Genomic DNA, 14,354 nt, shown 5'->3' with positions numbered 1-14,354 from the left:
CGGCATTGCTGGAAGAAGCCATGAGTGTTGGGGTTTCTTGGAAAAAAGTGGTTATGAGAGTTTTAGAGGGAGGCTTTTAGAGGCATTTCCCGTAAATGATGCCAATTAATGATGCGCAATCCAGTCGGTCCTAGCTGTCAATGACGTTGCCTCTGACTGGAGCAACGGGTGCCTAAAACGAGGAAGAAGGCGAGGAGTCTCCGGGGAGGAACCCGGTGAGAGTGTTCCAAAGCTCGAGTTAGTATTTTCTCAAAGGCAAGATAAAAAACCAGATGGCACAAAGTTATCACTTACCTCTCGTCTTGGGGGAAGGGGGCTTTTTATAACCACTTCGCGCACTCACTCCCAAGCTCATGTCAGGTCGGGTATCATTACCTCTGCACCTCTGCCAGTTCGGGTGTCATCACCTCTGTTGGGGCAGAACCACCACTGCTCTCCTTGTCGGAGCCGTCTCTGTAACTGGAGGTGGCGGTGGCAGGTGGCCGTTGAAGTGCGGTTGTCAAGCATCAGATCATAAGTCAGTCAGGTGCGCCGCCTCAGGATATGGACTCCTTTGGTGTCAGGTACGGTACGGTTGTTTAGTTCGGCATCCTGGAGACGAAGTGCTGGAGTGGTGTGCGAGGTGAAGTCTTGAGTTCGGATAGAGGTGTGGCCCAAATTGCCCTGGGACGGGCAAGTTCGGGTCGTTGCCCTTTGCGATCCTTGTAAGGCTTGGGGTTGATGGGAGAGTTCGGGCTCTTTTTGGGGAGCTCGGGCCGCTGGTTTCTCCTTTCGGAGCTCGCGCCTTGGGCATACTGTCGTGCCGAGCTGTTGGCTTTGCCACGTGTTGAGTGGTTACAAGGTTGGGCCAAATCTTCCTTCATCAAAAATGAAATAGAAGAAGTTAATAATTTATTATTTGAAATGTATAGTTTAATATGAATCTAAAGTGGGTGGGTATAAGAAATCTTATATAGGTGCAAGTTCCACTTCTAAAACAACTAGTTTCATTTCCAGTAGTGGAAACAAAATTCTATCTCTACCACATAAAAGGCAAAAATCTACTACTAGTTCATCAACAAGTTCATTTACAAAACTTAATTTTTATTTACAAGCAAGTGCTTTTATTTTAATTGGTTTTTGTGACAACAATTCAATAAGGGGTGAGATAATTTTGATATTTTAGTTTCGTGGAAAGGACATGAAAAAAACTATATAGTCCTTGCCGCCATGACACGTGATATACTGATCCCTTTTGTGTTTACAATTCCATTGGAGTCTTATTTTAGTGGAGGTATTAGGGTGCTAGATGACAAGAGAAGCTATATAAGTGATAAAAGTCCGAAGATGTGCGTTTGCCTTAAAAATTGGTTGGATGTTGAAGATAGACTACAAGATAAAGGAAGACATGACATTACACTTGATGTTTCACCTGAAGCATCTGATGACAATCAATGAGGTGATTAGATGAAGATGTAGGTGGAGGTGGAAATTGAAGACAAATGATGAAGTCAATAATTTTTATTCGTTTGTGTACTCAACGTTTTATTATTTTAGTTATTGTATTTCTTTTTCAATTTTTAAATTTATTATACTTTTTTTTCAATTTTATTTATATTAGTTCTTATTTTTTTAATAATGTAATATTTTATTTTCAAATTATAATTGTATTATATTTTATTTAATTTTCTATATTTCATTCATATATTGTCCATTGACCATTGTATTATTCAAATTCAATAAGTAAAATTCCTATTTTTTTCCAATTTGTTGTCCATTTTATATTTTGTTAAGTATTTAAGTATTTTTTTAATTTCTTTGTTAAATTTTTTAATTTTTCCTATTTGTTCCAAGCTCAAAGAAATTGTTGAATTAAGTGAATTATATTATCAAAAAATAAAAAATATCAAAATATCAGAAAACAAAAAAAAAATAATTTGGCATCTTTCAGCTTAGGCCCAAGACATAGCCCATAGTCCAGCCTGACACGGGCCAGGCCCATTACATGGCCCACAACCCACCAAGCCTGGCCCGAGTCTGCACAAGCTCAAGCCGTAGGCCATACCAGACTGACCCTTAAAATATCCCATCGGAGTAAAGCACAAATCGACCTGCATTTTGCATGCACTGCACGTATGGCATGGCCCGATTTATACCTCTATGTATTGTATGTGATAGAGGATTTGCCACGTCATGTATTTTCATAGGAGGGGGAAGCGAGCGGTAGAGAAGTGCCAAAATATGCTTAGAAGACCAGAAGGATCCCGTTACTTCCTAAATTACGATTTCATTTTTTGCAAAATATAAATGTTTAAGGAACCAGCCAAATGTATTAGGTGGGACCAGCATCACTGTGATCTCCCTACCTGATGGGCTCTAATACCCAAGCTCTGCTGCCATTGTCATGTGGTTTTGAAAAGCAGCTGCGAGAGCGAGACCCTTCCCACAGATTCATTCTACATTGGCAATCGGTATTCGGTAATCCCCGACCGGTCGGCCTTACACATAAAGACAAACATTTTTTTGGTGAAGCAGTGCAGGTGGCAACTGGAGAGGGGTGACTACTGAGTACTGACTGATCAACCTCAGAACCTGAACCTGGTACGTCAAATATCGTAGGTCTCTCTCAGTTCTCTGACTGAGAGATGCCCAAACTAAAAATCCTATAAACAACGATAAATGCCGTGATGTAATCGTCCTCCTTGGAAGGATTCGAAGTGTCCTTACTCCTTACAAGATGACAACAATGACTAGCCCCAGCCGGTTGATAGGGTTTCCTAGATGTAGATGGCCTATTTTATATCCTGCATTCTGTGCCCGCAGTTTGCAAAAGCAGCAATAGTACCATAAGAACTAACGGGGTCCCAACTCCCAAGGCACAAGGCCCACCCATCTGCCATGAATTAGCCATGTGAAGTGAGGAGGATGTGACGTGTGCTACATTTGGTGGCGACCAAAACCAAAAGAGAGTCAAGTCACGAATAGGACTAGACTAGTATTGCCAGCGTAGATCATCGGCTCACCATCATCAGCTATTACTGTTCGAGTGTTTGTACACAGTACACACCGAGTGGGGCCCACAGCTTTCATGGCCAGGACGCATTACACCTAAGCGAATATACGGACATCTTTCTTTTCGGTATCTAACATCCATCAATTAACAATAGCATAGCATAGGGATATTACCGAAGTAGGAATATCAACGGGTCGGGTTCGGCACGGGTTCGTTGATATTCCTAAATGGAATAATTAAGTTGCGTTTGTAAAGCTTTAAATAAAGATTTTTTTATCTTTTTGCTTAATAAATAAGGAAAATTCTGTCACTTTTGTCTCTAAACATTAAAATGTGACAATTTATTATTCAAACTTTCAAAATGTGTTAATCTACTGTCTATAGTTAATCAACTTGTTAATCATTTATTTAGTGGCATTTGAAAAGACACCAATATCTTTTTTGTGTCATTTAACTCTCTTTATCAACCATCCAAATGTTGCCAAAAAATACACAGTCCCATATTCTTGGATTTATTATTTTAAAAAGTTAGGGTTATGTCTTAGTGGGCATTTTGATAACCTCAATTTTCTTGAATAAAAGAGGTAAGAATTTGGGATTATTATTTTTTGTCAATGTTTAGATGGTTGATAAAGAGAATTAGATGACACTCAAAGGATATTTTGTGTTTTTTTCAAGTGCTAATTAACGACTGATTAACATACAGGTCAAGAGGAGGTAATAAATTGGCACGTTTTAAAAGTTTGGGGACATTCAAAGGATATTTTGTGTTTTTTTCAAGTGCTAATTAACGACCGATTAACATACAGGTCAAGAGGAGGTAATAAATTGGCACGTTTTAAAAGTTTGGGGAGAGAATTGTTGCATTTTAAAGTTCGAATACCCAAATAGCACTAGACACAAAGTGCAATGTACTATTGGAAAATTTCCTTATAAATAATCTATAAACATATTTTTGAAAGCCTGAAAAAACTGAATCACTTATTATATGGTCTTTTGTCTTTAATAATAAGACTCAGAAAGCTCGATATGTCTTTATATGAATTCAAATTTCTTCACAAAATGATCCTCACACCGTATTCACAACCCTTGCAAGTGTGTATTAAGAATATCTTCCTATGAAAAAACCCTACAAATATAGAGATATTCCAAATACACAATTACAAAAAAGCTTTAATGTGTGTGAGGATAAAATATATATTTGGGCAAAAATATTTGTAAAAAAAAACCTTGCCAAAATGCAAACTAATCTACAAACAACCACAATCGATAATATATATATAGAAAAATCTATGATGCAGAAAAGATATAATATAAAAAGTATTTTGACCAATCAAAATCCATCCATGAATTTTGATAAATAATACCTGATTGGCTACCACATTTATGATTCCAATTCATTGAAAAAAAGTTTTTTAGATATCATATCTTTTCCATATCATAGTTATATATATATATATATATATATATATATATATATATATATATATATTATATTTCCCATTTTGCACAAAAACCCGGGCTTTCAAAAAAAATAATAATACCTAAAACACTAAATGTTTGGCGACAATACGTAATTTGATTGTATTATTTATTATCTATTATTTGGCCGCACATAGATCTGACAGGGCATACAGTCTTATCTGAACGAGGGGGGTTTAATGGCTTATCACTGATGTCACTCTAGACGTAAGCTCCGACGTCAAGGCCTTACAATGGATTGCACATGCCACATGGCATGGTTTCACCCATTTTTCCCCACTCGAGTAATGTGAATTTGGATTTCTACTTTTACCAATTAATTTTTAATACCGAAATTACCCTTAAAAGTATGTATTTCATCTGGGCCTACAAATGGGTTCTGTTGGATCAATTATTGTCACTAATTGTCTGAGACGGAATCTGCTCCTCACCCTCGGGCGCCTCATACGGAATGTTTTCCTTAAATAATAACTTAAAAATAAGGAAGATGTTCTTAATGTATGTATAATAAGATGTGCGTGTGAGGAGCAGATCCGGTCTCTGGTATACGCAATGGGCGTGCCATGCTTTGCCGGTGATGAAGTTCAATTCAATTTCATATAGCCCACAATCAATGGTATTACAATTTGGTCCAATTCAGTCACAGTCTCAAATCAATTTGCCTTTCGCTTTTGCTAGGAACTATCTTCACAAAAAATGTCTCGGAATCAAAATTGGGTGGGCTGGGCCGTGGCCCACCTGGATCCATACAAAATTAATTAAGAAAAAAAATCTTTAATCGGGTCGTATATGGATTTTACCTACACCATCTGCCATACTTCTGCCACGTGGAGGATAGAAAGACAGGTTCTACTGTCTGCTACTTTCTTAATTGTCTTTACTAATAAAGTGGGTTTTTTCTAACCACGTACACGTAGGAGGGGTTTTTCAAATTAATTTCGACGTGGAAAATTCCTTAAGACATTCAGTTTAGCCTTGTTCGCTATACGATCCGACTACCGGATCCACACTCTCAAGGAGAAACAGAGAGAGAATCAAAGAAGAGAAGGAGAAGAAGAAATGGACGTAGCTTTCTCGAAACGTGCACGTGTAGCCGTGCAGGTAGTGTTTATCTAGCGTCTAGGATTGAGGATTCCATTCAAAATTTTCCATTCTGAAAAAATGAAGACACAAAATACCAAAAGAAAAAAAAGAAAAGAAATGAAGACAAAATACCAAAAAAAAAAAGAAAAGAAACGAAGACACCGCATGAGAGTAAGCATGGGGAGAGAGAGAGAGAAAGAGAGAGAATTGCGACCTTGCGAGCAGCGAGCTCTATAAGTAGGTAAATGAGGGGTCAAGCAAGTCACAAGTCACAAGTCACAGCAAGAGAGAGAGAGAGAAAATTGCGACTTTACGAGCAGCGAGCTCTATAAGTAGGTAAATAAGGAGGGGGTCAAGCAAGAGTCAGAGAGAGAGAGAGAGAGAGAGAGAGAGGAGGGAGGGAGGGAGGGAGAGGAGGGCGAGAGAGGAGGGCGAAAGACAATAAATTCGTCAATGGCGGGAGAAGGAGACATCGACAATCTTCCGAAGAACGATGCCAACTACACTGCCCTAACCCCACTCTGGTTTCTGGAGAGAGCAGCTGTAGTCCATCCACAGAGGAAATCGATCATTCATGGACGGTTGCAGTATACGTGGCTTCGGACTTATCAGCGTTGCAGACGCATGGCTTCGGCGCTTTCTAAGCATTCGATCGGCCTTGGAAAGACGGTGAGCTTAATTCGACTAACTTGGATTCTCTCCATCCTGTTTCTGTTAATTCTTGTGACCTGGCCTATATCTTTCCATTCTTTTCTTCTTTAACATTCTTCTTTTGTTATTTACTTGTTATGTATATTAATCTTTGAATGATGTTACGGACTTGGATTATTGCCTTCCTGTTTCTGTCTGTTAGTTCTTGTGAACTGGCCCATATCTGTCCATTCTTTTCTTCTTGAACATTCTTCTTTTGTTATTTACTTGTTATGTACATTAATTTTTGAATGATGTTACGATGTTTTGGTTTTACTAAACCAAATGGTGCCGATCTGGCATCGATAGCTGCTCTGTTTTATGCATGTATTCTTCATCTTCTTTGCGGCTTCCGATCTTTTTCCATGTATCACTTTTTCTTTGAGGATCACTTATTTGTTAATCTACCAATGGGTTGTCTTGAATTTGGAAATGTTTAGAAATACTGGTCTTGATGGCAAGTATGTTAACTGATTAAGAATCTTTAGGCATATACCCTACATGTCGAGTAAAAAGGTCTAATCAGTCATGACAATTTACGTAAATGAAGTGCATATAAGTTTATCTTTTTTCTGCAAAACCATGAGATGTGAGCAGTTAGTAAGAAGTCACTCGTTTTTTATTCATGCTATATCATTATATCTGAAACAGAATAGTACAAGAACCGATTAACTCTAAAAACCTGACTACCTGAGCACAGGCTTTGAGATGTTACAATCATACTTTACATTCTTTCAAAAAAAAAAAAAAACTGAACCTAATAACGTTATATCTCAATGAAGCTTATTTTGCCCTGTATGAGATTTTTTTTAATAATTGCCCTGTATGAGAAAATTTGATTCATTTCTGGCATTTCTAGATTTATGTATTAATTTTCTTATTTTATGGATTTGCGGACTCTTGGCCTTGAGAGCTCTCGTGATCTGACTTGAAATATGTGATCTAAATATTCTTGGTTGTACAAATCACATGCCAAGATATCATTTGCATATGGAATGGGCTTGTAAATATGAATAGATAAATAGGATGTAGCACCATCTTAGATTCCTCTTGCGAAATGCCATTATAACATTATTGAAGATTGCCCATGAAAATAATTTAACCAAAAAGTTTGGAATAAATAGGATTTAGCACTATCTTGGGTATCTGCAGATTTACCTTAAAGCTCACTTTTTCCAGGGTGTCATTAATGAAGAATGTCTGATAAATAACTTAACCAAATTCAGAATTCCTTGAGTTGTACTTACTAATATCAAAGAGCCTAATGTGTTTTGTTGTGCTTGAATAACTAGGGGATTCTGAGCTATACTAGTTTCTAACTAATCTAGCCTTCAAATTACTCATCTCCTCTTATTCTTGTAATTTAATTGATCACACAGTTGATGTGACTGAGTGCTTCTCAAATGAAAAGTAGGGCTTTAACTTTTTCTGCCAATATCAAAATTGCAGACTTGGGGAAGTTTTTGCTTCACTAGGGAAAGAAGTAAATCAAAGTTCGTGCATTTGGAAGCCAAATAAACCACTATATTCTTAGATTTTGATCAATCCTCCATTTTTCAGTTAATATCATTTTGTTCGGACTGAACAAAACACTGGATTGCCAATGACCTAGTATCTGAGATTGCCGCTCAGTGTCCTTTCAAGTTTCAAATATGGAGGCACAGGATCAAACCTGTGTAACTAAAGGCTCTTTGTGGTAAGGTTAGTGCCTAGTGGACCTCATCTAAACCAGCTCCGTCTTGGCCCCCTAATCCCCTTGTAATGTGTGATGTATAATATGTAATATGTAATACCAAATAACACATTAGCACTTAAGGTGTGAAGATAGAAAGGTGGAACCTGGATTCAATACTTTAGGGTCCACATCCAATTATTCCCTACATATAAAAAGGGGCTTTTTATTGGTGGGTATATCGTGCTGTCAATGGGTCTTGTCTGGTTTGGGTCAGGTTAGACCTGGATCCAACCTGATAAGAGGGGGAGAGGGAGAGGGAGAGGGAGAGGGAGAGAGAGAGAGGGCTGGGCTGGGCTCTGCCCCTATGAACAAGGGCTATATTTTTTAGCAAATTTTTAAGTTCTTAGATAACTTCTTACCACTTCAGCTCAGTGCAATCAGTCTTCCTTTTGTTCTTTTAAAGTCTTTCCTTCTCTAGGGGTGCTCATCAAAAACTGGAAAACTGATCTTAACTGAAAAGTCTGGTTAACATTTGGTTTTGGTTAACCTAAAAGAAAAACCTAGGGTTAACCGAACTGACTGGTGTATATATATATTTATAATACATATTATATTTGTATTATATAAATACATATTATATTTATAATATATATTATAAATATAAAAAATGAAGAGATGAACCAATCAAAAACCAAACCTATAAACCAGTTAACCAATTGATTTAGGTTTGACCTTGGTTTGGGATTTTACAGAAACTGAAGGGCTGGTTTGTTTTCAAAAAACGAAAAAGCCCATGGTTCAGTTAACTGAACCGTGAGCATCCCTATCCTTCTCTCTGGCGTCATTGGTCATGCTTTCCTCATCTTGTCACTAAGTGGGTCTACTCCTAAGTTCTCTTTAATTTTCACATTTCTAACTCTGTTCATTCATCCACTCAGGTAAACTTCTTGTTTTTTTTCAAAATTTCCAACATGTTTCTTGATTTCCCAGCATTCTTTCCCATATAACAATGCTAATCTTAAGCTTTGTAGCAGCACTGTTATACATTGTGCTTGCCGATGAATCTGTCCAAACATCTTATTCATGAGAAACAGGGTGGTGTCTTATTCTGATAAATTTAATAACTTGTAATTTATGCCAATTTTATCTGACTCTTTTTTCTGGAATTATGATGAAAGTTGTGAAACTATTATGTGTGAGCTTTCCAAGAATGCATACGATGTAAATAAAATTACAAGAGCAAAATTCCCCCAATTTTTTCCTTGTGTTTAGCCTATTGGCCATTTTCCTGATTTTCTGTATAAAATCCAAGTTGAAGGTGTAATGGAATCCTTTCTCTTTTCTCATTCTGGCAGGTAGCTGTAATTGCACCAAATGTCCCAGCCATATATGAGGCTCACTTTGGAGTTCCAATGGCTGGAGCTGTGGTAAACTGTGTCAACATTCGCTTAAATGCACAAACTGTTGCTTTTCTTCTGGGGCATTGTTCTGCTGCTGCTGTTATGGTGGACCAAGAATATTTTTCCTTAGCAGATGAAGCCTTGAAGATTTTAGCAGGGAAAAGCAAAGGCAACTTTAGACCTCCACTTATGATTGTCATAGGTGATGAAAACTGTGATCCTAGGGCACTAAAATATGCTCTAGATAAAGGGGCCATAGAATATGAGAAGTTTTTGGAAGGTGGTGACCCTGAGTTTGCTTGGAGACCACCAAAGGATGAGTGGCAGAGCATTGCTTTGGGTTATACCTCTGGAACGACATCCAGCCCAAAGGGGGTTGTGTTGAGCCACCGGGGGGCATATATCATGGCTTTGAGTGATTGCGTCATATGGGGTATAAGTGAAGGGGCTGTGTACCTCTGGACCCTTCCCATGTTTCACTGCAATGGGTGGTGCTTCACTTGGGCACTTGCAGCTCTCTGTGGGACTAACATTTGTCTTCGCCAGGTATGTGGACATACAGAATAATCATGCATAATTTAATAAGTCTAGTGCTTCTCAATTCTTATAGTAATGTAGTTAACTTCTGAAGTTAGGTCATCCGGAGGCATATGTTGCTTCAGAACATGTCTGTTTCCTCGTAGTACTTGTGATTGAGGCATCAGCTAGGATGTATACATAATTCATGATCTGTGCACCCTATTGCATGGGAATTAAACTTCTGAATCCAGTCTGTGAAGTTATTTTCAGTGATATTTGGTTTTTATGCAAGGAAAATAGCTGCTTCTACCTGCAAGATGTAGAATCATCTGAACCCAGTCCATGATTTAGCAACATAATACCAGGCTTAATTAACCCATGTCTGGCAGTTGGGACATTTTTTTATTTGAATGTTGATTAAAGCACCCTTGTTTTTGCTTTGAATAAAACATATATACATTTTTTGTTTTTGTATATAAAAATTAAAAATGAAAAGCTAGTATTTTGCCTGCTGTGAAATTTATGAACACCCACCTATGACCTATGACCAAGGAAGTTTCCTTCAATTTTCTAACAATCCTATGAATCTCCACAGTGCTTTTTTTAATACAAAACTCGTCTTTTGAACTTAACAAAACCTCCCCTATTGTTTAGATAAAAGGTGCAAAAAGCCTTACTTTTGTCATCATTCCAAATAAAAAATGTTAATATAATGCATTAATTTCACTTCTTCAGCGATTTTGCCTTACTTTGTCCAAGAAGAGTAAGGAGAATTATTCTTTGAATGTTGTCTAGCAAAATAAATTAGTGGAGGGTAAAGTTGAAACTTTAGGTTGTATATGACAATGCAATAACAATGATAAGGTTATTTTGGTAACTTTAATGTCTTTGTAATTGAAAAGCCAAGGGAAAGGAGGTATTTTCACTTTTTTTTCAAAACTATAGGGGAGGCCACTTTAGTGTCAAAACACAAAGGTGGTTTATAGAATTGTTATTTAGATGTTTTCTATAATTTTACCTAAAAATAATACAAAAATAATAACAAATTAATAAAAAATAATAAATAAATATTAAAATAAAAATAAAAATTAGCATTAAGATACAAAAAAATAATACAAATTTATCTAGAGAATAGGAAATTGGCCACTCTCACTAAAGCGCAACTTAGATTGTGATTGCATAAATTAGACATAACCCAAAAAATAATACTTGAATTGAACTTAGATGGGCACCATTTAATTGGAAATGTCATGGAGCTCCATCCTCAATTTTGCTTATAAATAAAGCCCATGCATCTCACGGGTCCTGACTATTTTGTATATCATTTTAGTTAGTCACTGTTATGCATTCCTCGTTATGTATACTTTTTGTACTGTACCATGCTTACATTACCTTATACTGAACCGAATAAATTAAGTAATTAACAACTACCACATGTAGGAGTCACATATACACCTGAGGTGCTTACAAAAAGGCATGCACCTCATGTCATAATGTCGTATTCTCTTACCTTTTAAGCCAATTATGGCCTTGCCGTCTTGGGTTGGAGGTTAACTCGAGACCAAGGTTCAAAATATTGATACGTGGTATATCGGGCATTTCGGTACTTATTTTTTTACTTATTTTTTCAAAACTGGTTCAGGGGAGCCGATTTAGGATCCCTCCATCTCCTGAACCGGTCAGATCCCTGATATATCTACTGTAGGGTCATATCGGAAGGGTCCTCATACCTAACGATACTTTGAACCTTGCTCGGGACACAAGAATCAGTAGAACATTCAAATTTCTTGATTAACTCGGGACACGAGACCAATTTCCTATTTATTTCTGGAATTTTCCTCATCAGTGGTCTGAGTTCTTTTTACTTTTGTAACAGGTTACAGCCAAATCTGTCTACTCTGCCATAGCCAACCAAGGGGTTACCCACTTCTGTGCTGCACCTGTAGTACTCAACACCATAGCAAATGCTCGTAAAGATGAAGCCATCCTCCCTCTTCCTCGCCTTGTCCGTGTGATGACAGCCGGTGCAGCACCACCTCCATCTGTTCTGTTTGCAATGACCCAGCTTGGTTTCCGTGTCACCCACACTTATGGTCTCTCTGAGACCTATGGACCTTCCACAGTATGTGCATGGAAGCCTGAATGGGACTCTCTTCCCCCTGAAACCCAAGCCCGCCTCAATGCCCGCCAGGGTGTACGCTACGTTGGTATGGAGGGCCTGGATGTTGTCGACCCAAAAACCATGGCACCCGTCCCTGCTGATGGTACTAGTCTTGGAGAAATTGTGATGCGTGGGAATAGTGTAATGAAGGGCTACTTAAACAACCCCAAGGCCAACGAAGAGGCTTTTCATGGGGGTTGGTACCATTCTGGGGACCTCGGCGTGAAGCATCCAGATGGGTACATAGAGGTTAAGGACAGGGCGAAGGACATCATTATATCTGGAGGTGAAAACATTAGCAGCTTGGAGGTGGAGAGTGCTCTGTACCACCACCCTGCAGTCTTGGAGGTGGCCGTGGTGGCAAGGCCAGACGAGAGGTGGGGAGAATCGCCTTGTGCCTTTGTGACATTAAAGCCTGGCATGGATGATGGCCGATCAGACCAACAACATATGGCTGAGGATATAATGAAGTTCTGCCGTAAGAAGCTTCCAGCTTATTGGATTCCAAAATCTATAGTCTTTGGGCCTCTGCCCAAGACATCCACAGGGAAGGTACAGAAGCATCTGCTGAGAAAGAAAGCTAAGGAGATGGGACCTGTCAAGAAGAGCAGACTGTAGCCTCCTCCATTGCGCAACATCGGGGGGGGGGGTACCTGTTACTACCACTCTTTCTAGTAGCCAAAAGGTTGCATAGTAATGAAATAGTAAGTTTTCCCATTGTTATTACTTGACTCCTTTCGGCCTTCATTGTAAATCATTATGGTAGTCGAGAGTTCTCTGGAAGCGATTGTTGGTTCAAGTTTTCAAAAGTTCTGTAAAAAAAGATGCATGTTTGTGGACTCAACCAATATATATTAGGAGTTTCTGCGAGTTGAAGTGTTGGGACCACTCCATGTGGTTGCGACTCGTGAATGCAGTAATGGGTTAACGGTTAACCCCTGAAACCTGAGCGTTATGATTTTCCAATGCAATCAGATCAAAGTAGTGAAGAAACCAGTAAATGGATTTGTCACATCCAATTAGATCTTGGTTTTAACATCATACATACTATCTTTTTTATTTCTGTTTTTTTGGGTAACCCATTCTACCCTTCCTCGATTTCATATTTTCAATCCTATCTCTTTTTAAAATGCTGATTTTATATTTTCAATCATTCCCCCTCTTAAAATGATGGAATTATATTTATTTATTTATTTATTTGTATATTTATATAATATATAATCTAATATATCTTACCCATTTATAATAAAGAGAAATGGATGAGTGTCCATCATCCCACACCCTGATTTTACATTTCTAATTCTACTCTTCCTTTATTTCATATTTTCAATCTTATCCCCTCTTAAAATGCTGATTTTATATTTCCAATTTTACCTCTTCCCTGATTTCATATTTCCAATCCTGCCCCATGGAATTATATATATATATATATATCTGTATGTGTACCATTTATAAAAATAAGGATGGTGACAATGTTTTGTCAAAAAGCCTGATTTTTTATTTTCCATTTTTACCCTTCATCATGTTTTTTATTTTAAATCTTGATTTTTGGGTTTTTTTTGGTGGAACTGCAATCCCTTGTAGTTGTTTTAGGGTTTTACACCAAAATTAGGAAGAATTAGAGAAAGGGGGAGAGTCATGTTTTAGTAGGACTTTAATTTTGACCTAGGAAGTGGCACTCTAGTTTTTTAGGGTTCATTGAGGTTTTTTGAAGGGTGGTTCAGGTCTTAGCCTTTTCGGAGGTCTCTCTTTGCTCCCACTCTCATAGAAAAAAGAATCTTTGGAGGAAGGGGCTTCTAGGGTTTCAAGAGGGTGTTGTGTAGTTGAAAACAAAATTTTAAGAGAAATGGGATCCGGGGGCGGAGATACTAGACCTCTTTGGGGCTAGAACTATCACTACAATCAAGTTGGATGGTATAAATTACTTAGAATGGTTACAATCTACAAAGATGGCCATTGTTGCTCGTGGGAAATTGGGATATGTCACTGGTGAGGAAAATAAACTTGAAATTAACCCCCGATGGGTACAAGAAAACTACATGGTGATGACTTGGTTATGTAATTTCATGTTGCCCCATATAAGTAGAAACTTTTTATGGGCTAACATAGTTAAGGATATTTAGGATAGAATAACAGGAGCCTATTAAAAGAATGAAAATGTTGCTAGAGCCTATCGATTGAGAAACCAGGTGATTGCTATTAGGCAAGGAGATAAGTCTTGCTATTTGGAAAGTAGCAAATATGCAACAACTTATCAGAAACTGGGAGAAAAAAATAGGGCTTTTGAGTTTTTAGTTGAACTTAACATTGAGTATGATATTGCACGACAACATATTCTTTTCCGAATGGCAA

The 14,354-nt window shown here is 37.9% G+C and overlaps 1 protein-coding gene across 1 annotated transcript; it reads left to right on the top strand.

Moving 5' to 3' along the window:
• Nucleotides 1-5,821: 5,821 nt before the first annotated feature.
• Nucleotides 5,822-12,872, top strand: LOC148867687 (acetate--CoA ligase CCL3-like). Its single transcript, XM_088979045.1, has 3 exons — nt 5,822-6,226; nt 9,278-9,868; nt 11,718-12,872. Exons 1-3 carry the CDS (start codon nt 6,011-6,013, stop codon nt 12,618-12,620), a joined length of 1,710 nt encoding a protein of 569 aa, XP_088835171.1. The 5' UTR covers nt 5,822-6,010; the 3' UTR covers nt 12,621-12,872.
• Nucleotides 12,873-14,354: the final 1,482 nt, after the last annotated feature.

Source organism: Nelumbo lutea, chromosome 3, assembly GCF_056320005.1.
Source record: "Nelumbo lutea isolate HS-2025 chromosome 3, American lotus-T2T, whole genome shotgun sequence".
Lineage (NCBI taxonomy): Eukaryota > Viridiplantae > Streptophyta > Magnoliopsida > Proteales > Nelumbonaceae > Nelumbo > Nelumbo lutea.
This window is presented reverse-complemented; position numbering and strand designations above follow the sequence as displayed.